This window comes from Macaca mulatta, chromosome 9 (assembly GCF_049350105.2).
Source record: "Macaca mulatta isolate MMU2019108-1 chromosome 9, T2T-MMU8v2.0, whole genome shotgun sequence".
NCBI classification, from domain to species: domain Eukaryota; kingdom Metazoa; phylum Chordata; class Mammalia; order Primates; family Cercopithecidae; genus Macaca; species Macaca mulatta.
The window spans coordinates 104,587,120-104,610,784 of record NC_133414.1 but is presented as its reverse complement, the minus strand read 5'-3'; the positions used below and the strand labels follow the sequence as shown (position 1 = coordinate 104,610,784).

The window sequence follows — 23,665 nt, the reverse complement described above, 5'->3', positions numbered from 1 at the left end:
CAGGGGTTATTTTATTAAGAGTTGCATACTGGTGATATATTCTATCATTTCTTCTCCATTTTATTAGCTTAGAGTCTAATGAAAACTTTTCTTCATTACCCTACTAAACCAAGATATGGAAAGACAGATGGATGCTATATTGTTTTTTAGGATGCTATATTGTTTCTTCTTCTTTACCCATTTTCAGGACAATGTTTTGCTTCCCTGGCATGATCCAAAGAAGACCTATGAAATTTTTATGAGTTCCTAAGTTTTAATATATTTGATGTGTTTTAATCCTTTATGGCCATTATTCTTTTTGATGCTCAAATTATACCACCTTTGAACATGGGGAGGTTGGCTACTAAGACCTTTTGACAACCTTGAGATGGAGTCTCGCTCTGTCGCCCAGGCTGGAGTGCAGTGGCGCGATCTCAGCTCACTGCAAGCTCCGCCTCCTGGGTTTACACCATTCTCCTGCCTCAGCCTCCCATGTAGCTGGGACTACAGGAGCCGCCACCTTGCCCGGCTAGTTTTTTGTATTTTTTAGTAGAGACGGGGTTTCACCGGGTTAGCCAGGATGGTCTCGATCTCCTGACCTCGTGATCCGCCCGTCTCGGCCTCCCAAAGTGCTGGGATTACAGACTTGAGCCACTGCGCCCGGCCCCTCAGAAATCTTTAACAGCTTTCTTACTTTCTGGTATGACAAGATCTCTAGGGTCATATATTGTACATTTCCTATCGCAAATCTAAAATTAGTTATTTGTATACAAACTCTAGTTCCTTTTAGTGAAAACAGCTTATATAGATTATAATTTTTAATTCTTTGTAACCTACTTCCTGAGAATGTTAGTAAAATCCTTCTAATGCAAAGAAAGAAAAAACCAAGTTACAAAGGGCTTGTGCAAGTATTAAGTTTAAGCGAATCCATAAACCTATCAAGTATCCTTTGGTTACCAGAACAATAACCTAAATATTTAAAACAATAATAGGTTTGAATATACTTGGAGAAAAGTAAAAAGCATAGATAGGCCGGGCGCAGTGGCTCATGCCTGTAATTCCAGCACTTTGGGAGGCCAAGGTGGGTAGATCAAGAGGTCAGGAGTTCGAGACCAGCTTGGCTAACATAGTGAAACCCCGTCTCTACTAAAAATACAAAAAAAGTAGCTGGGTGTGGTGGCGGGTGCCTGCAATCCCAACTACTCGGGAGGCTGAGGCAGGAGAATTGCTTGAACCTGGGAGGCGGATGTTGCAGTGAGCTGAGATCGTGCCATTGCACACCAGCCTGGGCAACGAAGCTAGACTCCGTCTCAATTTAAAAAAAAAAAAAAAAGCATATATAAGTGGAGGGTATTACATATCAAAGACAGGCTGCCCTTCTTTGAAGAAACTACTAAGTCAGAAACCAAGGATAAATACAGGAAAGAAACTGTACAAATGTTAAATTAATTCCAAGATTGAGAAGACATATACCAAAGCACAAAACAAGATCATGTGTAAGCATACCAAATATTATACTTAAAAGTTGAAGTGATTATGGCTTAAAATATCATTTGTTTTGAAATCTATTCTCAGCCAAGAATATTTAATTTTCTGATTATTATTCTCCCCAAAGTAAGTTCTAGTTATAAAGTTATTACCTCCAATAAGTTCTGAAGTTCCTGTTCCCTTTCATTTAAGGAAGATACCCAGTGTTCAGAAAAATAAACTGTTCTTGTGTTCAGAGACTCACATCGCTGTTCAATCTCCTGAGATATTTTTTCCAGGTTGCCATTGAGTTTATCAGAGTGTTTTACAGACTCTTCAACCAATTTTGTACCTTCTTGGTTAAAATTTCTGAGTTCCTGTGACAAGCCATCAGAATCAGCACAAAATTTTTGACTGTGAAAAGTCATTTTGTTGACTATATCCTTAGATTTCCTATAGGAAAAGAGAATGACACTGTTGAAATGGGGAATTAAGACTCAAAGGATATATAACTTCCCAAGATCACTCATCTCTTAAGTGGCAGATCTGAACGTGGGCAGTCTGGCTCCAGGGCCCGTGATCTTAATAAATCGACATTGAGAATGGATGCCTTGGCCACTGTCTTTTCACAGCATTGCCATTAAATGACCTTTGAAAGGATCATCTTTGCTCATGAAACCTTTCACAGCCCTCCTTCAGTTACGATGCTTTCAAAATCTGTCCGCTTGTTTTATTCCTCTTACTAAGCAATGTTACTTCAAGGCATCTACTACAGCCTCTTGTCTAGTCTCTAAATTGGACAATCAGTCATTTATTCTGTTATTAAGCAGTTTCCTTTGCCTAGTATATAAAACAAATCACGAACATTACAAACGTTATGTTTAAATTAGCTATAAAGCTTTCTAATAATTAAAAGAAAATTATATTGGGGTGTGACAAATTATACATATAGAACAATATAACATAAACTTGATATAAAATTAATGTTGGTTAGACATACATTTAAAATTCACTGATAATTTCCCTCTTTGTAAGTTTCCCTATAATAGCATTCCAAGTTATCTTACAGGACAAGATTTAAACCTTGTGGAATGAAGTGACTCTTTATTACCACTAGATGGTACACCACGTGGGTAAACCAAGTGAGTCAGCCAAGATGTTGAAAACCAAACCTACAAATGAAAGTCATAATGATTGAAAAAAGGGCACAGTGGCTCACACCTGTAATCCCAGCACTTTGGGAGGCCGAGGCAGGCGGATCACCTGAGGTCAGGAGTTAGAGACCAGTCTGGCCAATATGGTGAAGCCCTGTCTCTATTAAAAATACAATAAATTAGCCAGGTGTGATGGTGGGTGCCTGTAATCTCAGCTACTTGGGAGAGAGTGAGGCAGGAGAATTGCTTGACCCTGGGAGGCAGAGGCTGCAGTGAGCCGAGATTGTGTCATTGTACTTCAGCCTGGGCAACAGAGTGAGACTCTGTCTCAAAACAAAACAAAAAACAAAACAAAACAAAACAAAACCTCACAACTTAATGGGAAGATGAGATTGAGTTAAAAATATTACAAGCCATGACAATAAATGCCAAGTGCAGTTATGTTCAGTGTGTATATAAAACATCACCTAGATTCCTGAGTGATGAATACAAAGTCCCTAGACCATACTGGGAAACACTGGTGTAGACAATAAATGTCAGGAAAGCAGGAAAAATGATTTACATGGGCCTTAAGAAACTATATCACACTTCTCTTCCTACTTCAACCCCACTCTAGTATTTCCTCCAAAGCCATGGAATGGCATAGAAATCCATCAGTCTAGATACCAGGAATAAAAAGTAGGAAATACTTTTTTGCTTCAGCATATAGGAAGAGCTCACAATGGAACACGCTATACTTAACAGGATCAAAAACAGGGTTGAAAAACAAATGATAGAAGTTAGGTAGGGATATATAAATGATAGCTACAGTTCTAGAACAGCACTGCTCAACAGAAGTATAATAGGAGCCACATATGCAATTAAAAATTTTCGGCCAGGCGCAGTGGCTCACACCTGTAATCCCAGCACTTTGGGAGGCCGAGGCGGGCAATCACAAGGTCCGGAGTTTGAGACCAGCCTGGCCAACATGGTGAAACCCCATCTCTACTAAAAATACAAAAATTAGCCTGGCGTGGTGATGAGTGCCTGTAATCCCAGCTACTTGAAAGGCTGAGGCAGGAGAATTGCTTGAACCTGGGAGACAGAGGTTGCAGCGAGCCAAGATTGCGCCACTGCACTCCAGCCTGGGCGACAGACCAAAGATTCCCTCTCAAAAAAAAAAAATCTAGTAGATACATTAAAAAAGAAAACAGATAAAGCAATCCAAGTAACAATGTATTAGGTGTTTACTGCATATACAAACACCTAAGTAAAATATATGAAAATAATGACAAATACCAAAGACTCCCTCTCAAAACAAAAAAAAAATCTAATAGATACATTAAAAATGAAGATAAAGCAATCCAAGTAATCTATTGGGTGTTTATTGCATATATAAACACCTAAGTAAAATATATGAAAATAATGACAAATGGGAAACAGGAATATACTATTATAATGTCCTTTCACTACACGTGAAATGGCAAATTATTTGATAATGGATTCAAATTATCTTAAAATGTATACTTTAGCCAGGCGCGGTGGCTCACACCTGTAATCCCAGCACTTTGGGAGGCCAAGACAGGTGGATCACGAGGTCAGGAGATTGAGACCATCCTGGCTAACACGGTGAAACCCCGTCTCTACTAAAAATACAAAAATTAGCCGGGCGCAGTGGCAGGTGCCTGTAGTCCCAGCTACACGGGAGGCTGAGGCAGGAGAATGGCGTGAACCTGGGAGGCGGAGCTTGCAGTGAGTGGAGATCGCACCACTGCACTCCACCCTGGGCGACAGAGTGAGACTCTATCTCAACAAAAAAAAAAAAAAAAAAAAATCTATACTTTAAATCCTAGAAATACTACTAAAAAGGGAAAATTTTAAAAGTATAAATAAGTCAATGGAAGAGATAAAATAAAAACATAAAAATTGCTCAATTTAAATGAGGAAAGGCAGCTGGGTGCAGTGGCTCACACCTATAATCCCAGCACTTTGGGAGGCCAGGGCAGGTAAATCACTTGAGGTCAGGAGTTCGAAACCAGCCTGGCCAACACGGTGAAACCCCATCTCTAGTAAAAATACAAAAATTAGCTGGGCATGGTGGTGTGTGCCTATAGCCCCAGCTACTCAGGAGGCTGAGGCAGGAGAAACGCTTGAACCCAGGAGGCAGAGGCTGCAGTGAGCCAAGATTGCACCACTGTACTCCAGCCTGGGCCACACAGCAAAAGACTCTGTCTCAAATAAATAAATAAATCATCATAGATTATAAATTTGATGAAAAAGCAAGACCCAACTATATGCTGTCTATAAGAAACCCACTTTAAATATAAAGACTTAGACCAAAAGGGCCGGGCACGGTGGCTCATGCCTGTAATCCCAGCACTTTGCGAGGCCGAGGCGGGCAGATCACGAGGTCAGGAGATCGAGACCATCCTGGCTACCACGGTGAAATCCCGTCTCTACTAAAAATACAAAAAAATTAGCTGGGCGTGGTGGCAGGTGCCTGTAGTCCCAACTACTCGGGAGGCTGAGGCAGGAGAATGGCGTGAACCCAGGAGGTGGAGCTTGCAGTGAGGGAGACAGCGCCACTGCACTCCAGCCTGGGCGACAGAGCGAGACTCTGTCTAAAAAAAAAAAAAAGGAAGACTTAGACCAAAAGTAAAGAGATGGAGAAGGATACATCATACAAATAGCAATCAAAGGAAAGCTGGAGAATCTGTATTCATTTCAGACAAAACAGACTTCAGAACAAGACAGATTATCAGAAATAAAAGTGGATATTACATAATGATAAAGAGGTCAATTCTCCAAGGAGGTATAATAATCCTAAATGTATATGCACCCAACAACAGAGTTTCAGATACACGAGGCAAAAACTGATAGAACTAATTAAAAAAAAACAGATAAATCTACAATTAGAGATTTCAATACTCCCCTCTTAGTCATTGAGAGAACAAATAGGCAGAAACTCAGTAAGGCCGTGGATGACCTGAATAGCACTATCAATCAACTTGATCAAAGTGACACATACAGAACACTTCATCCAACAAAAGCAGAATACAGATTTTTCTCATGTAGGTAGCACACAAACAAAGCATTATCAGAGTAACACTGCAAGGGCTCTAAAAACTAAATTGTCAGTGGAACCACAGCCCATAAAAGTGAGCCTGGATCTGTATGCTAAGCCTAAACAGGGTAAATGCCAGCTAAAAAATACTTAAATAAGATCCTGAATCTCCTAACATAATACCCAAAATCTTCAAGGTACAATATGGAATCACTTATCAAGAATCACAAAATCACAAGTTGAATGAGAAAAGACAATCAATAGACGCCAACAACAAGAAAACTCAGATGTTGGAATTGTCTGGAAAGGATTTTAAAGCAGCCATCATAAAAATGCTCTAAAAAGAAATTAAAATACTCCTGGGGAAAAAAAAATTCCTAGCTAAGAAACAAGGTATAAAAAATGCAAATGAAAATTATAAAACTAAAAATAAAAAAGCAATAACTGAAATAAAACACCTCACTGAATGGGTTTAACAGTAGGTTAGAGATGACAGAAGGAGACTCAGTGAATATGAAGACAGATCAATAGAATTTCCCCAATGTGAACAACAAAGAGAATATATATATATATCTATAAGAAATATACGTATCTCCTGAGGGACCAAAATAAAAGATTTAGCATTTGTGTCATCAAAGTCATTGGGGCAGAGAAAAAGAGAGTATAGGGCTGAAAACTATTCAAAGAATTAATAGATGAAAAATTCCCAAGTTTTGGTGAAAGGCATAAGCCTACAGATTGAAGCAGCTAAATAAAACCCAAATAGAATAAACTCAAAGAAATATGAGTAGACAAAATATAATCAAGTTTCTAAAGACAAAAAAGTTTTGAAAGCAGCTGTACTGAGATTGCCTATAAGGGAACAATTACTTGAATGGCAGTGGATTTCTCATTTCATAGTGGCCAGAAGAAGAAAATGAATAGCATATTTCAAATGCTGGAAAAAAATAATTGTCAACCCTGAATTCCATAGCCAGCGAAAATACCTTTCAGGAATGCAGGGGAAATCAAGACATTCTTGGACAAAGGAAAACAGAATTTGTGTCCAACAGACCCACCCTTAAAGACTACAAGAAGTTCTTCACACCAAAGAAAGCTTGAAACTTTAGGAAGTTTAATTTAGGAATTAAATGGGGAAAAATAGGGTAAATATAGTATCTTTCTCCTCATGAGAATAGAATATAGGCAAAAAAACTGAAACCTGGCAAATCTCCTATGTTATATAAAAATTTTTAAATGGATTATGAATATAAATGTTAAACCATAAAGTTATAAAATTCCTAAAAAAGAAAACATAGGTCTGACTGTAGTGTATGGTAAGTATGCGGAATTGGCAAGCAATGAGGCTACAAAGCAACCTTAAACTCTAATACAGGCCAGAACTGGCAAGCAATGAGGCTACAAAGCAACATTAAACTCTAATATAGGCGGGGGGGCAGTGATTCACACCTGCAATCCCAATACTTTGGGAGGTCGAGGTGGGAGATCAGTTGAGACCAGGAGTTCAAGACCAGCCTGGCCAAAATGGCGAAGCCCCATCTCTACTAAAAATACAAAAAATTAGCCAGGCATGGTGGTATGTGCCTATAATCCCAGCTACTCGGGAGGCTGAAGCAGGAGAATCGCCTGAACTTGGGAGGCGGAGGTTGCAATGAGCCGAGATCACGCCACTGCACTCGGGCCACTGTACTCCAGCCTGGGCTACAGAGCAGGTTTTTTTTTTTTTTTTTTTTTTTGAGACGGAGTCTCGCTCTGTCACCCAGGCTGGAGTGCAGTGGCGCAATCTCGGCTCACTGCAAGCTCCGCCTCCCGGGTTCACGCCATTCTCCGGCCTCAGCCTCCCGAGTAGCTGGGACTACAGGCGCCCGCCACTGCGCCCGGCTAATTTTTTCTATTTTTAGTAGAGACGGGGTTTCACCATGGTCTCGATCTCCTGACCTTGTGATCCGCCCGCCTCGGCTTTCCAAAGTGCTGGGATTACAGGTGTGAGCCACCGCGCCCAGCCTGGTTGTTTGTTTTTGTCTCAAAAAACAAAATAGGGCCGGGTGCGGTGGCTCACGCCTGTAATCGCAGCACTTTGGGAGGTCGAGGCGGGCAGATCACGAGGTCAGGAGATAGAGACCATCCTGGCTAACATGGTGAAACCCCATCTCTACTAAAAATACAAAAAATTAGCCAGGCGTGGTGACGGGCACCTGTAGTCCCAGCTAGTTGGGAGGCTGAGGCAGGAGAATGGCGTGAGCCCGGGAGGCGGAGCTTGCAGTGAGCGGAGATCGCACCACTGCACTCCAGCCTGGCTGACAGAGCAAGACTCCATCTCAAAAACAAAAACAAAAATGAAAAAACAAAACAAAACTCTAATACAGGAATCAGCAAACTTTTTCTTGAAAAGCCAGATAGCAAATATTTTAGGCTATTGTTCAATGACTTGGATGCAATGACTCAACTTTGCCACTGCAGTGCAAAGGCAGCCAAAGACAACATGTAAACAGATGGATATGACAGTGTCCAATGAAATTATTTGCAATAATAGGCATCCAGCCTGCTAGCCATAGTTTGCCAAACCCTGCTCTAGTTAGTAAATTTTTCATCAGTAATATAGGTTAGAAATTGTGAAATTACTTAGTGTGTTTTCTAAGATTGAGGAAATTCGAAAATATATTGTGGATAACAGCCAGGTTTTTCACTGTCTTAAAAGAGAGCACAAATATGCAATGAAAAGACATTTATATGCATGTATATATACACATACATAATAAAATATCAACAAAATTTGAAAGTACACAGAGGAATTATTTGTACTATTTAAAGCTTTTTCTTCTGAAATAATTTCAGACTTACAGAAAAGTTTAAGAGAATTTTAAAATAGCTTACTGCTGTATATCTTCCTGGACACTACTAAGTGGTTTCTGTATATTTTCACACTTTTCCTCCAAAGCACAGAATCTCTCTGTCCAAAGATTGATTAACTGGCAAAGTTCCTGTAAGAAAAGTGTGGGAAGTGAGGAGACTTAAAATTATGACACTTGAACATTTTTTATGACTGGTAACAAAACAAGAAGTATTGTCCATAGGTGTTAATTATATAAATTCTTGACAAGAGAGCTTTAACTCTACCTTTCTTCCACAGAGGAAAGCGGTGGAAGTGATATTAAAATGTAGGATTTTTTTTTTAGAGACAGGGTCTCACTCTGTTGTCCAAGCTGTAGTGCAGTGGCACAATCAAGGCTCACTGCAGCTTCAACCTCCTGGGCTCAAGGGATCCTCTTTCCTCAGTCCCCAAGTAGTTGGGGCTACAGGCATGAGCCACCATGCCTGGCTAATTTAAACAATTTTTTTTTTTTGTAGAGACGTGGTCTCACTATGTTGACCAGACTGGTCTCAAACTCCTAGCCTCAGGTATCACCCTGCCTCAGCCTCTCAAAGTGCGGAGATTACAGATGTGAGCCATCACATCCAGCCAGGATTTTTTAAAAAGTAAATAATTAGCAAACTTTACTATTTTAGCTGTAAGTAACAAATTACTTTCAGTGTACCTCAAAACTACTCAAACAACCCCATATATCACATTAAGTTTAAGACCAACTTTGACAGATATATGTAGTAGCTTTTTAACTGATAACACTACTAGAAGGGAAAATTAATGTGATATACTAACGGGTCAAGCAATCCAAAAATATTATCAATTACTGGAGCTAAAAAATTTTACAGAACCTAGTTGGATCATATTAACAAAATGTAAATAGTCTTATCTTTGCTCATATTTTACATTTTTGAAAACAAGCTCTTGCAGGCATATAACATGCTACATTGCAAAATGAAGAAGCCATCCTAATGACCAAGGAAGAGCTGAAAATACATCTAACATTCTTATTCACTGTTCAGTCTGCTGGTTGGCCAGTATCTCTGAATAACACATCAGTTGACAATACATATCTAACATTCTGATTATGAATAAAGTCTGTCAGTATTTTTACTAGTCTCAAAGGTATTACCAGATTAATAATTTGAATGCTAATGCAGGTATTATCATATTTATCCATATGTAAATGTGTTCAAAGTTTTACACAATTATTTTAATAGTGCTCATTTCAAGTTCTGGAAAACCTAAGAAATAGCTCACAAACTGAACTTGCTTCCTTAAAGCCAGGGAAGCCAAATTATTCATGCTAAGATACTTTACAGATCAGATTTTTTTGTTTTGTTTTTTTAAACAACTACCTAACAATTTTAAGCATTTCAAAACAGTAAATTTATAAAAAGCCTTAGATCAGCCTTAGAATATACACCTAAAAAGTTCTCAACAGGCTTAAGGGGAAATAACCTACGCAGATGTATGAGAAAATACTGCAATTTTAAGTTGCCAAGAAACACATAGAAGAGACACTCAAACATGGATGCTTTTCAGGTAATACAATCACTCCCACCTTCTGTAAGATGATCTACATACTATTAGATGCTCACAAGGTCTCAGTTTCCTCATTAAATCTGACTAGTAATAGAATTTATATCTATATTGATGGGAGGAATAAACACACAGTTAATTGCTCAATAAATGTTAACTATTACAAGAGTTCAGTCATATCATAATAAGCTTATTTAATAAAATTTTAGACAGTCATTATTAAAGTCTTAAGAATACCAGAAGCTGTTTTTCATATATCTGATATTTATAGATTATGGTTTGAAGGCTTGGTTTTGGTTTAAAGCCTCATATAATGAGGAACAGTTTACAGGGAAGATAAATCATGAATTACATTTATAATCAATAAGAATTATAAATTGTATCAATTTACTATGTTTTAAATGTCTATCAATGAGACAGAAATAAGAGAAAAGTAGGACTTGGTTTATGAAAGACAACTATCCATGCCATCCTAGAAAGAAGCAACTTAGCAGGTTTTAATGTAGATACATGTTCACTTTAAATGTTATAACCATTCTTCTCTAAAGGTATGTTTCTCCAGATTCCTCTTTCATCTTGATGTGAGAAAAGGACTGTTTTGTCATATTGTGGTTCTGCATGGGGTTCTAGCTATAGCAAAACTTCAAATATTAAGAGAAGTATTCTCGATTGCTTTACAATAATTAGTGTTATAAGCAACAGTGGCTATGGTATTTTCAGGTTTCAGGTTTTACAGTATTCAGATTGTATAACATAGATTAATTATCAAGTTATATCAAATCATCCTAAAACTCTCTTTCTGTACTCCCCAAGTCAGCTAAACAACATACCTGGGAATGGGTCTGCTTTATTGTCTTCAGGTCTTCAGTTAGGTTTCCACATTGCTTTTGTGACTCAACCAAGGAAGAAATGGTATTTTCTTGTAGTTCATGTAGATTGTTACGCAGTATACTGAGAAAGCCATCTAGTTCCTTTTTTTGATCTTCTATCTTTGAAGAAACAAAAATGAGTTTCCTTCTTAAACAACACATCAATTTTGAGATATTAAGAACATAGCATTTGTTACCTTATTGGCCACTGTCAATGAAGTCTTGAAAATATGCTTCAGTTGACTATTGATTTTCAGTATAGACACCACAGTTGGGGATAAAATCGTTTCCAGTGAAGTTAGAAGATCAGTCTTGAGTACATTCTGGTTTTAAAAATAAACAAATAGGTCTTTAAAAAGAATATTTCCACTTCCATAAACCTTTCTAAATGATATCTTAAATACTTTGGTAGCTAAATAGTCACATTAAAATTCTAAATTTCCATTCTCCATTTTTTTTTTTTTTTTTGAGACAGAGTCTCTCTGTTGCCCAGGTTGGAGTACCATGGCAAGATCTTGGCTCACTGCAACCTCTGCCTCATGGGTTCAAGTGATTCTCCTGCCTCAGCCTCCCGAGTAGCTGGGATTACAGGTGTGAGCCACCATACCCTGGCAATTTTTGTATTTTTAGTAGAGATGGGGTTTCGCCATGTTGGCCAGGCTGGTCTCAAACTCCTGACCTCAGATGATCTGCCCGTCTAGGCCTCCCAAAGTGCTGAGATTACAGGCATGAGCCACCGCGCCCGGCCCCATTCTCCGTTCTTTATAGTCTACATAGATAAATCAATATAATAATATAATAATTTATTATAATTTATTATATTACAATAAATATAATAATTTCTCTTTTTTCAAGCCCAGTGAAAACATAGAATTTTTTTTTTCTTTTTCTGAGATAGAGTTTCACTCTTGTGGCCCAGGCTGGAGTGCAATGGCGTGATCTCGGCTCACTGCAACTTCTGCCTCCTGGGTTCAAGCAATTATCCTGCCTCAGCCTCCCAAGTAGCTGGGATTACAGGCACCTGCTACCATGCCTAGCTAATTTTTGTATTTCTGTAAAGACAGGGTTTCACCATGTTGGCCAGGCTGATCTCGAACTCCTGACCTCAGGTGATCCACCCACCTCGGCCTCCCAAAGTGCTGCGATGAGCTGCCGCACGAGCCAGAACAATTTCTTAATAGTTTAATGAAATAGAAGTCAGAAGAATTCAAAAGAGAGGAAAATGACAATCAATTAAGATTTCAGCACTCCAAAGAAAATAAATTTTAAAAAACCTGTAAGTATACTTTAAGAAAATAAATTTCAAACAAGTTTAGGTTACCAGTCAAAAAGGCTGAGACCAAGTAGTCATCAAGATTAGCCCTTGGGCTAGAAGTATTTAACTTTGAAGATCTGAGATGACTTATATCCTATTGTATCAGAAGAACTTGTGAAAGATGTTGTTCTTGTCAAGAAATGGGAAAAATTGGCCGGGCGCGGTGGCTCAAGCCTGTAATCCCAGCACTTTGGGAGGCCGAGACGGGCGGATCACGAGGTCAGGAGATCGAGACCATCCTGGTTAACACGGTGAAACCCCGTCTCTACTAAAAAATACAAAAAATTAGCCGGGCGCGGTGGTGGGCGCCTGTAGTCCCAGCTACTCGGGAGGCTGAGGCAGGAGAAGGGCGTGAACCCGGGAGGCGGAGCTTGCAGTCAGCTGAGATCCGGCCACTGCACTCCAGCCCGGGCGACAGAGCGAGACTCTGTCTCAAAAAAAAAAAAAAAAAAAAAAGAAATGGGAAAAATTAAGAATGTGGTATAGATTGGAAATATTTATAAAAAGAAAAAAAGTCCTGATCTAAGCTCTTTTGGTAGGATAGGGGTGAGGAAGTATAACAGAAATACATTAGTAAATACTTATAGGCCTACTGGCATTCTTTTGGAAAGAAGAGCTAGCATATCAATTTCAACTAATTTTATGACAGCAACATTCCTCTTTTCTTTTAATTCAAGCAAAAATCGTAACTTGGTAAGTAGAAATATATCAATTCAGGCATAGCTTATTTTATTGTGCTTCGCCTTACTATGCATCACAGATACCAAATTTTTACAAATTGAAGGTTTGTGGCAACCCTACCTTGAGCAAGTCTATCAGTGACTTTTTTCAAATATCATGTGCTCACTTTCTGTCTCTGCATCACATTTTGGTAACTACTGCAGTATTTCAAACTTTTTCATTACACACTGTGATCAATGATCTTTGATGTTACTATTATAATTGTCTTGGGGTACCGTAAACTGTACCCCTGTAAGACAGCAAACGTAATTGATAAACGTTGTTTGTGTTCTGATTGTCCCACCAGGCGTCTGCTGGAATTACAGGCGTGAGCCACTGCGCCTGGTCAACATAACCTTTATATGCACTGGGAAACCAAAAAATTCATGACTTGCTTTATTGTAATATTCACTTTATTGCAGTAGTCTGGAAGCAAACCTGCAACATCTTTGAAGTATGCTTGTATATATAGAGACCATTTAATGAATGAATCAATATTTGAAAAGTTAGTACTGACAGGGTATCTTTTAACACTGTCAAATTTGGGTGATTGAGAAAACCTATCAAATAATGTCATCTAAGCAATGAATTGAGGCAGAGGGTCAGCTAACATTTGTAGTATTTACTTGGAAATGTTTAATAAATATTGTTAAACTGAAAAAGGGAGGCAAAGACCCTGCACACAGAAAACAAATTATATGACTAAGAACTTCCTAGACCAACCATACAATTTTAAAATAAAGACTATATAAATCAAGTATGAAGGAGGTAATATGAAGTGCAATTAGATAAGTGACTTCCATAGAACTGTGGAGAAAAGATTTACAGTTATGGCCCAGAAGGGCACAGCCACACAGATCTAACCCTAAGAATTGTTATGTGTTCCCAGAATTCTTAAACATACTTTTCTTGCACTATTATTACTATCATATATTACTGTAGTTTTAAAATTAACTACCCAATATCCCCTTCTGGTTGGGTCCAGGACCCCTGAGGAAAGAGGGACTTACCAATTTCTGGGCCAACTAACAAATCCCTTGCTATCATGTGGTGCTAAACTTGCCCTTTAGTCATTAAAAGCCTCACTAATAACTCCTATTCCTAATGTTACAAGACATGAGTGAAAAAAGTTTCAAAAGTTAGTTCCATACATTTGAAAATAATCTTTCTGGGAGAGAATAAACAGTGGAGAGATCTGTCTTTTAAAATATAGACGTACTCTCGGCCGGGCACGGTGACTCACGCCTATAATCCCAGCACTTTGGGAGGCTGAGGTGGGTGGATTGCTTGAGGTTAGGAGTTCGAGACCAGCCGGACCAACATGGTAAAACCCCATCTCTACTAAAAAAAAAACAAAAACAAAAATTAGCCAGGCATGTTGGCACATGCCTATAATCCCATCTACTCAGGAGGCTGAGGCAAGAGAATCACTTGAACCCAGGAGGCAGAGGTTGCAGTGAACTGAGAAAAGGAGAGGCTAAAAAAAAAAAATACATAAAAATAAAGAAAATGAGACGCTGGCTGGGCACGGTGGCTCACGCCTATAATCCCAGCACTTTGGGAGGCTAAGGTGGGCGGATCACGAGGTCAGGCGATCGAGATCATCCTGGCTAACACAGTGAAACCCCGTCTCTACTAAAAATACAAAAAATTAGCCAGGCGTGGTGGCGGGCACCTGTAGTCCCAGCTACTCGGGAGGCTGAGGCAGGAGAATGGCATGAACCTGGGAGGCGGAGCTTGCAGTGAGCCGAGATGGTGCCACTGCACTCCTGGGCGACAGAGCAAGACTCCGTCTCAAAAAAAAAAAAAAGAAAGAAAAAAAAAAATATATATATGTACTCTCACAGTGACGTGTCTATGACTGCGTCTAGCAAAGCTTAAGATGAAAGAATAGCAGTTAACATTGTTTATTAAGATTTATCAAATGTAACCCTTCAAAATATTTTATCAAATACTTATCAAATGTAATCCTTCAAAAATATTTTAAAAGATAATACTAACAATCCGTTCCTGTAGTACAGTTTTACTTTCTGCTGCTAACGATTGTTCTTTTAGTATCATATTAAAAATCTGAGAAACACGAGTAGACACATTTTCTGGAATAGATGTGAGAGATCCAAGTGCTACTGTAGTAATGGTATCTAACGCAGAGACACTGGAAGACAGCAGATTACCTAGAACAAACAGAAAAAAACAGAAAGATGTAAACTTTGACATAAATATATTTGATATACACATATATATATATTAAATACAGTTCAAACCATTTCAGAGAAGTTGGCAAAAGTATACCCTTGTAGAATTTGTAATAACGAGCTTAAAAGAACTGGCTCACTACATAAGCAAGGAAATATTTAAATATACATTACATATTTTCTATAGTGCTCTGTAAGCCCTTAACATATTTGTAAGTCTATCAGACCCATAACTATAATTCATAGTGCACAAAGAATTAGAATATTCTATAATTAATCTCTAACTAAAAATAATATACAGAATTATGGTAAGTTTACAGAAGAAAAGAAAAACTGGAAATCAATACCAAAATGTATTGATTGTGCTTGGCTTAATGAGACTAGAGTCTAGATGATTTTTTAAATTTTTATATTTCTAGATGTCCAAATTTTCCATAATGAAGATAGTATTTCACACTAAATAAACATACTTTTTTCCTAAAGGGAGATAATAGAATAGTTAAAAACAATGAGACACAAACATATTCTGACAATATAGCGAATCATCAAGATATACATGCCCCCCCCCAATAAAAAGTTGCAGAATGTTTATGCACAGAAAATTTCTAGAAAAAGGCCCAAGAAATTTAACAATAACACCTATGGTGAATGACCCAGGGACAGGAGCCAGAGTCAGGGAAAAAGAGGACTTCTACTTCTAACGTTTATATACTTAGTTACTTAATAAATGTAACAATTTATAGAAAACAGAAGGGAGGGTGGGGAGGGAAAAAGATTTGTTTTAATTCAGAGACAGTAAAGCATTAATCTGCAGCCTGAACAAATAGTTTGTGCATGGTAGAGAGTATTGGTGACACTGTCATCTACGTTTCACAAAATTAAATTATCAGTTTTGAAATCAACATCACACTTAACACATCAAGACTAGAACAGAACAGCCTGAACTTACCAAATAAGGTCTTATGTACTTCTAGCATGGCCTTTTGTTTTGAGCTGCCATCCTTAATTAATTCCTCCATATTATTAAATAGACTATTCAGGTTTTTGCCAAAAATATCCTGAGCTTCTGCATTGTGTTGGTCAACTGCCTTCTTACGATCCAGTTTGGAATGGAGATCAGATACATCTTTTGTAGTTTCTTCAACTGTGTTAAGCAGCTGTATTTTAAAAAATAAGTGTTAGACAAAATGGATATGACGAAAGGAATCTAATGAAAGTATCTACATAAGGATTTATCTTGATAAGAACTAGTAAATTTTCCAGCCTGACCAACATGGTGAAATCTCGTCTCTACTAAAAATACAAAAATTAGCCAGGCGTGGTGGTACACACTTGCAGTTCCAGCTACTCAGGGGGCTGAGGCAGAAGAATTGCTTGAACCTGGGAGGTGGAGGTTGCAGTGAGCCAAGATTGTGCCACTGTCACTCCAGGCCGGGCGACAGACAGAGAGACTCTGTCTCAAAAAAAAAAAAAAAAAAAAAAAACAAACTAGTAAATTTTAGACATTGTATCAGAAGAAATGCTTTAACTTATGCTAATTTATCCAGATGCCCAGTAATTTTTATTTCCCTTCCTGTAGCCATCTACGCAAACAAGGAAAACTGATTTTGTCAGTTATTGCAATAATCATGCCTCCTCAGAAATTTTTTCCCTTCTATGTTCTACTATTTCCTCAAAAGTACACCTAATGGCCGGGGGTGGTGGCTCACACCTGTAATCCCAACATTTTGGGAGGCCTAGGCAGGCAGATCACCTGAGGTCAGGAGTTTGAGACCAGCCTGGCCAACATGGTGAAACCCCGTCTCTAATAAAATTCAAAATTAGCTGGGTGTGGTGGCAGGCACTTGTAATCCCAGCTACTTGGGAGGCTGAGGCAGGAGAATCACTTGAACCCGGGAGGCAAAGGTTACAGTGAGCTGAGATGATGTCACTGCACTCCAGCCTAGGTGACAAAGCAAGAGTCTGTCTCAAAAAAAAAGTACAACTAATAAAAAATTAAATACCTTCAACATCTTTCATCATTAGAACATACTAAATTCTTTTTTTTTTCTTTTTGAGACAGAGTCTTGCTCTGTTACCCAGGCTGGAGTGCAGTGGCATGATCTCGGCTCATTGCAACCTCTGCCTCCTGGGTTCAAGCAATTCTCTTGCCTCAGCCTCCTGAGTAGATGGGATTATAGGCATGTGCCACCATGCCTGGCTAATTTTTGTATTTTTTTTTTAGTAGAGATGGGGTTTTACCATGTTGGTCAGGCTGGTCTCGAACTCCTAACCTCAAGCAATCCACCCACCTCAGCCTCCCAAAGTGCTGGGATTATAGGCGTGAGATATTGTGCCCGGCCAGAACATACTCAATTCTTAATGACTAATTAGGTTCAATCATCCCCACAAAGAAAAAGCATCACAACATCACATTCTAAATGTCTACAAAACATAAAGTTATGTTCTATTTTCTTTTTTTTTTTTTTTTGAGACAGAGTTTTGTTCTTGTTGCCCAGGCTGGAGTGCAATGGCGCGATCACGCCCAGCTAATTTTGTATTTTTAGTAGAGACGGGTTTCTCCATGTTGGTCAGGCTGGTCTCGAACACCTGACCTCAGGTCATCCGCCCGCCTCGGCCTCCCAAAGTCCTGGGATTACAGGCGTGAGCCACCACGCCTGGCTAAGTTATGTTCTATTTTCCAAACTCCAGGAGCAGGAGTAGTTTTTTCATAAGTCAACATCTCCACTAAGAAAGATATGGATGAAATAGTAAAATAATGTTTTTTAAATGGACAGAAATACCATTTTGGGTGCATAAACAGAATATCATAATTAATGCTTAAGCACAGACATTATTTCTACCCATTCTCTATTTAATATGAGTATAAATCAATACAAGGGACAAACCTTGCTGGCAGCATCATGAAGTTTCTCCTCAGTACTTTCCAAAGCTGATGTGATATATTCTTCTTTAACAAGTTGTAATTTAGTTTCTTGCAAATGTTTCTGAGTGGTTTCAAGTTCTTGTGTTTTATTTTGCAGGTCAGATTTACACTGGTCAAGTTCATTTTTATTATCCATAAACAACTCTGTAACCTAAATATAACGTAGAAATTAAAAAATGCTGATCTGGTTGGTAGGATATCTGGCTAGTTCATAAGATTAGAAAAATGAAACAAATTATTTCCATGCAAAAGCTGTAACAAGTTACCCAGTAGATTAACACAAACATGTCATCCGGTTTCTTTCTGCAATCTTACTCAACTCTTTGAGATTAAATAATAGGTTTGGGGTAGTACTATTAATTCTTCAGGTTCCTTCAACATTGCCATTGAATTTGAATAAAACAGTGTTAATGTGGCCCGGCAAGGTGATTCACGCCTGTAATTCCAGCACTTTGGGAGGCCAAGGCAGGAGGATCACTTGAGCCCCAGAGTTTGAGACCAGCCTAGGCAACATAGCAAGACTCCATCTCTACAAAAAAATAAAATAATTAGCCAGGTATGGTGGTGCATGCCTGAAGTCCAGCTACTCAGGAGGCTGAGGCAGGAGAGTTGCTTGAGACCAGAAGTTTGAGGCTGCAGTAAGATATGATTACGCCACTGCACTGTAGCCTGGGCATCAGAGCAAGACCCTGTCTCTAAAAAATAATTTAAAATGGCCAGGCATGGTGGCTCATGCCTGTAATCCCAGCACTTTGGAAGGCCGAGGCGGGTGGATCACGAGGTCAGGAGATAGAGACCATCCTGGCTAACACGGTGAAACCCTGTCTCTACTAAAAATACAAAAAATTAGCCGGGCGCGGTGGCGGGTGCCTGTAGTCCCAGCTAGTCGGGAGGCTGTGGCAGGAGAATGGCGTGAACCCGGGAGGCGGAGCTTGCAGTGAGCCAAGATCACGCCACACTCCAGCCTGGGTGACACAGTGAGACTCTGTCTCAAAAATAATAATAATTATTATTATTAATAAATAAAGGTATTAATATGAGAGTGGCCTGAAAGGTCAGGCCTCTTGCCTACCCTAGTTATATTACTTTTCTTTAATATCCAGTCTCTCCCAATATCTGTGTTCCTTCATCTGATAAACATGTTAACAAAAATGCTTCAGCATTCACTATTTTGTAGTTTTAATAACAAAATCAAACAATTCAGTTAATTTTTTGTAATGTTTCATTAATATAAGCTGTCAGCTTTTTTTATGTGATTGATGATAGTAAAAAATCATGATATAACTTACTTTCAGTATAAGGGTCAGCAAAATAAAATCTTTTTTTTTTTTTTAAATAAAATCTTAAAGAAGGAGCTGGGTGCGGTAGCTCATGCCTGTAATCCGAGCATTTTGGGAGGCCGAGATGGGTGGATCATGAGGTCAGGAGTTCAAGACCAGCCTGGCCAGCATGGTGAAACCCTGTCTCTACTAAAAATACAAAAAAATTAGCCGGGCATGGTGGCACACGCCTGTAATCTCAGCTACTTGGGAGGCTGAGGCAGGAGAATCGCTTGACCCCAGGCAGCAGAGGTTACAGTGAGCTGAGATCACACCACTGCACTCCAGCCTGGGTGACAGAGCGAGACTCCATCTAAAAAATATATATATACATATATTGAAGGAAAAAATATTAGGTCTTTCACCTTCTAAAATTTTCTTTCAATATTTGCTTTTCACATAACAGTAAATATCATTTTAAATGCTTACCCTATTCAGCTCCTCCTCAACAGCACCAATTTTTTCAATCAATTCTACAATCTGCTCTTCTTGAACAGTTAATTTTCCACTCATGACTCTAAAATAAAGTTTAATATGAGTTTAACAGTTAATATTTTTTCTAACTCCTACAAAATGTATTCCAACACAATTGTGACAGCTACACAAACTCATTTCCAACATTTATCACCATGACTTGATACCCAAGTGTCACCTGATACCCAAGTGTCACTTAATACCTAAGTGTCAATAAGCAATAAATACAAATTACAAAGAACAAATTATATTCCTTGTCTTTGTTTTATAAATGAAATATTTTTCCCTTGCCCTAAATTCTGAAACTAAGAATCCCTACCTATGAGGGGAAAAGTATGTGTGTACCCAATTTGAGAAGCTAGAAAGCTAACAGAGGACTGACTGTAACTCAAAGTAGAGAGAAAAGGGAATACAACCTAAGTGTCTATAATCAGGGATACAGAATATAAATATGCCCCACAGAATGTTGGAAAAATGTGGGACTAGGCCGGGCGCAGTGGCTCACGCCTATAATCCCAGCACTTTGGATGGCCAAGGTGGGCGGATCACGAGGTCAGGAGATCAAGACCATCCTGGCTAACACGGTGAAACCCCGTCACTACTAAAAATACAAAAAATTAGCCAGGCGTGGTGGTGGGCGCTGTAGTCCAAGCTACTAGGAAGGCTGAGGCAGGAGAATGGCGTGAACCCAGGAGGCGGAGCTTACAGTGAGCCGAGATCGTGCCACTGTACTCCAGCCTGGGCAACAGTGAGACTCCGTCTCAAAAAAAAAAAAAAAAAAAAAAAAAGTAAGAAAAGAAAACGAAAAATGTGGGACTTGAAGGCATCAGGTATCTCAGAAGGAAGGGGTAAGATTAGGGGTTAAAAACTGAGACTTAAAGTATGTATACAGAGCAATCATACCCCCTGCTGCAGCAACATGCACACACACCAGCACAAACACCACCCTCACACCACCACATAACCCTCATGAGAACAAAGGATTACTCTCTAGAGCAGAGTTTCTCAGCCTCAGCACTAGTGGATCAAATAATTCTTCATTGTGGGGATGTCCTGTACATTTTAGGATGTTCAGTACCATCCAAGTCATGACAATAAAAAATGTCTCTGGACCCTGCCAAATGTCCTCTGGGGGACAAAATCACCCACCACCACCACTCCCCAAACACCACTTCCGCTGAGAGCCACTAGTCCTCAGGAATTGCAGCAGAATTTCCAGGTTCACTTTCACTAGACACCATGGATTGCAGAAGGTTTAGGGACTAGAAATGAGCATTTAGGTGTAAATCTGCATACTAAAATGATGGGATCCTCAGCCTCCTATACCCATTCTAATCAAAAAATGTCAGCAGCTAGAAAAATCTCCAAGCAAACTGGGTAAGTCTTCTCAGTAAAGACTGAGGCCTTGTCCAAAAGAAAAAAAATCCAACAAAGAATGATATCTGATGGAAGCCCAGACTTAAGACTGAGATCACCACTTTTTCATCTGCAGTGAACTCACAGATCCATAATCCTCACCCATGTACAAAGCTTCTAATCCATCTTAATTGCCAGCCAAGTCATTAGACATTTGAAGAAAATAAATACAAATGACAGATATCACAACAGGGAAAAAAAAAATCCCAAAGGAAAGAAAAACAGAAAAGAAAACATTAATAACATTAATAATGTTCCTGAGATAAGGAACAGATCTGTAAAATAAGAAGATGTTATAGTTTTCAAAAGGAGGGACAAAGATGGCAGAAAAGAGTTTTTAGAAACTAAAAATTTGACAGCAAAAATGAAATTCAACAAAAATATTAGAAGATGAAGTCAAAGTCAAAAGAAGTCATAAAAAGTAAAATAGAACAATGCTTTTCTCAAGCACAAAGCTCACAGGTCTTCCAAACCCACTTTAATGGGTCTCTGATTTCTTGAGTATTAGTAAGTTTCAGAAGTGAATGCCTGTATTTGCTCATCTAATTCTTTGATAACAACCAACAATTTTATATTTCACATTATGCTTAAATGACAAAGATTCTTCCGTGAATACAAATTCCCTTAACATATTAGCTAAAGATATTGTTGACTAAAGGAAAAGCTAGAAAAGAGCTGTAAGAGAAGAGTTAATTCTAATAGTCTTTTAATTAAATATATTAGCTTTTTATTAGAAATGGACCTTCTACGGCCGGGCGCGGTGGCTCACACCTGTAATCCCAGCACTTTGGGAGGCCGAGGCGGGAGGATCATGAGGTCAGCAAATCAAGACCATCCTGGCTAACACGGTGAAACCCCATCTCTACTAAAAATACAAAAACAAAATTAGCAGGGCATGGTGGCAGGCACCTGTAGTCCCAGCTACTCAGGAGGCTGAGGCGAGAGAATGGCATGAACCCGGGAGGCGGAGCTTGCAGTGAGCCAAGATCGCGCCACTGCACTCCAGCCTGGGTGACAGAGCGAGACTCCGTCTCAAAAATAAAAAATAAAATAAAATAGAAATGGATCTTTTATGCAAAATGGGATTATTTGAAATGCTTTTCTTATAGTGAATGCCAAAGGGTAAGACAATATTGTTATTGTATGGATGACATGATTTTGATATGGTTTTAAAATGTCTATTAAGCTTGGCTTAAATAAAGCATTATCCTGTTTTAAATGTTGGCTGTAGTTTTTGTGATTCTTCTCTGACTGACACTGTACTAATTCCAAAAGTTTTTTCAGACAAAACTATCTCAGATTATGCTCATGTCTGTTAGAGAACAAACACTTAGGATTTTCACAAGGGTTTTTAGTTTTAGGTTTTACATTTAAGTTTTTAATCCATCTTGAGTTGATTTCTGTATACGGGCATTAAGGAAGGGGTTCAGTTTCAGTCTTCTGCATATGGCTAGCCAGTTATCCCAGCACCATTTATTGAACAGGCAGTTTTATCTCCATTGCATGTTCTGTCGAAGATCAGATGGCTGTAGGTGTGTAGCTTTATTTCTGGGCTCTCTATTCGGTTTCACTGGTCCATGTGTCTGTTTTTGTACCAGTACCATGATGTTGTGGTTACTGTAGCACTGTAGTAGTCAGGTAATGCGATGCCTCCAGCTTTGTTCTTTTTGCCTAGGATTGTTTTGGCTATTTGGGCTCTTTTACACTTCCATGTGAATTTTATAATAGTTTCTTCCAATTCTGTGAAGAATGTCATTGGTAGTTTGAGAGGAACAGCATTCAGTCTGTAAATTGCTTTTGGTGGTATGGCCATTTTAACAATATTGATTCTTCTTATCCATGAGCATGGAATGTTTTTCCATTTGTTTGTGTCAACTCTGATTTCTTTCAGCAGTGTTTTACAATTCTTACCGTAGAGATCTTTCACCTCTCTGGTTAGTTGTATTCCTAGGTATTTTACTGTTTTTGTGGCTATTGTGAATGGGATTGCGTTCCTGTTTGGCACTCAGCTTGGACATTATTAGTATATAGGAATGCTACTGATTTTTGTACAACAATTGTGTATCCAGAAACTCTGCTTAAATTGTTTATCAGATCTAGGAGCTTATGGACAGAGACTATGGGGTTTTTCTAGGTATAAAATCATATAGGCCCAGCTGGGCACGGTGGCTAACACCTGTAATCCCAGCAGTTTGGGAAGCGGAGGTGGGCAGATCACTTGAGATCAGGAGTTCAAGACCAGCCTGGCCGACATGGTGAAACCCCATCTCTACTAAAAATACAAAAATTAGCCACGCGTAGTGGCAGGCGCCTGTAATCCCAGCTACTTAGGAGGCTGAGGCAGGAGAATTGCTTGAATGTGGGAGGCAGAGGATGCAGTGAG

At 38.9% G+C, this 23,665-nt stretch overlaps 1 protein-coding gene across 1 annotated transcript in view; it reads right to left on the bottom strand.

Annotated features, from left to right (window-relative positions):
• The window catches only part of KIF11 (kinesin family member 11), a 65,096-nt gene that overhangs the window by 9,487 nt on the left and 31,944 nt on the right, over positions 1–23,665 (bottom strand). Inside the window, exons 11-18 of the mRNA XM_015147695.3 lie at positions 19,822–19,909; positions 18,036–18,224; positions 16,097–16,304; positions 14,954–15,126; positions 11,115–11,240; positions 10,879–11,037; positions 8,518–8,624; positions 1,620–1,899 (exon numbers count right to left, since the gene is read on the bottom strand). Of these exons, the coding sequence (XP_015003181.2) occupies positions 1,620–1,899; positions 8,518–8,624; positions 10,879–11,037; positions 11,115–11,240; positions 14,954–15,126; positions 16,097–16,304; positions 18,036–18,224; positions 19,822–19,909 (1,330 nt within the window). The remainder of the gene's footprint in view (positions 1–1,619; positions 1,900–8,517; positions 8,625–10,878; positions 11,038–11,114; positions 11,241–14,953; positions 15,127–16,096; positions 16,305–18,035; positions 18,225–19,821; positions 19,910–23,665) is intronic.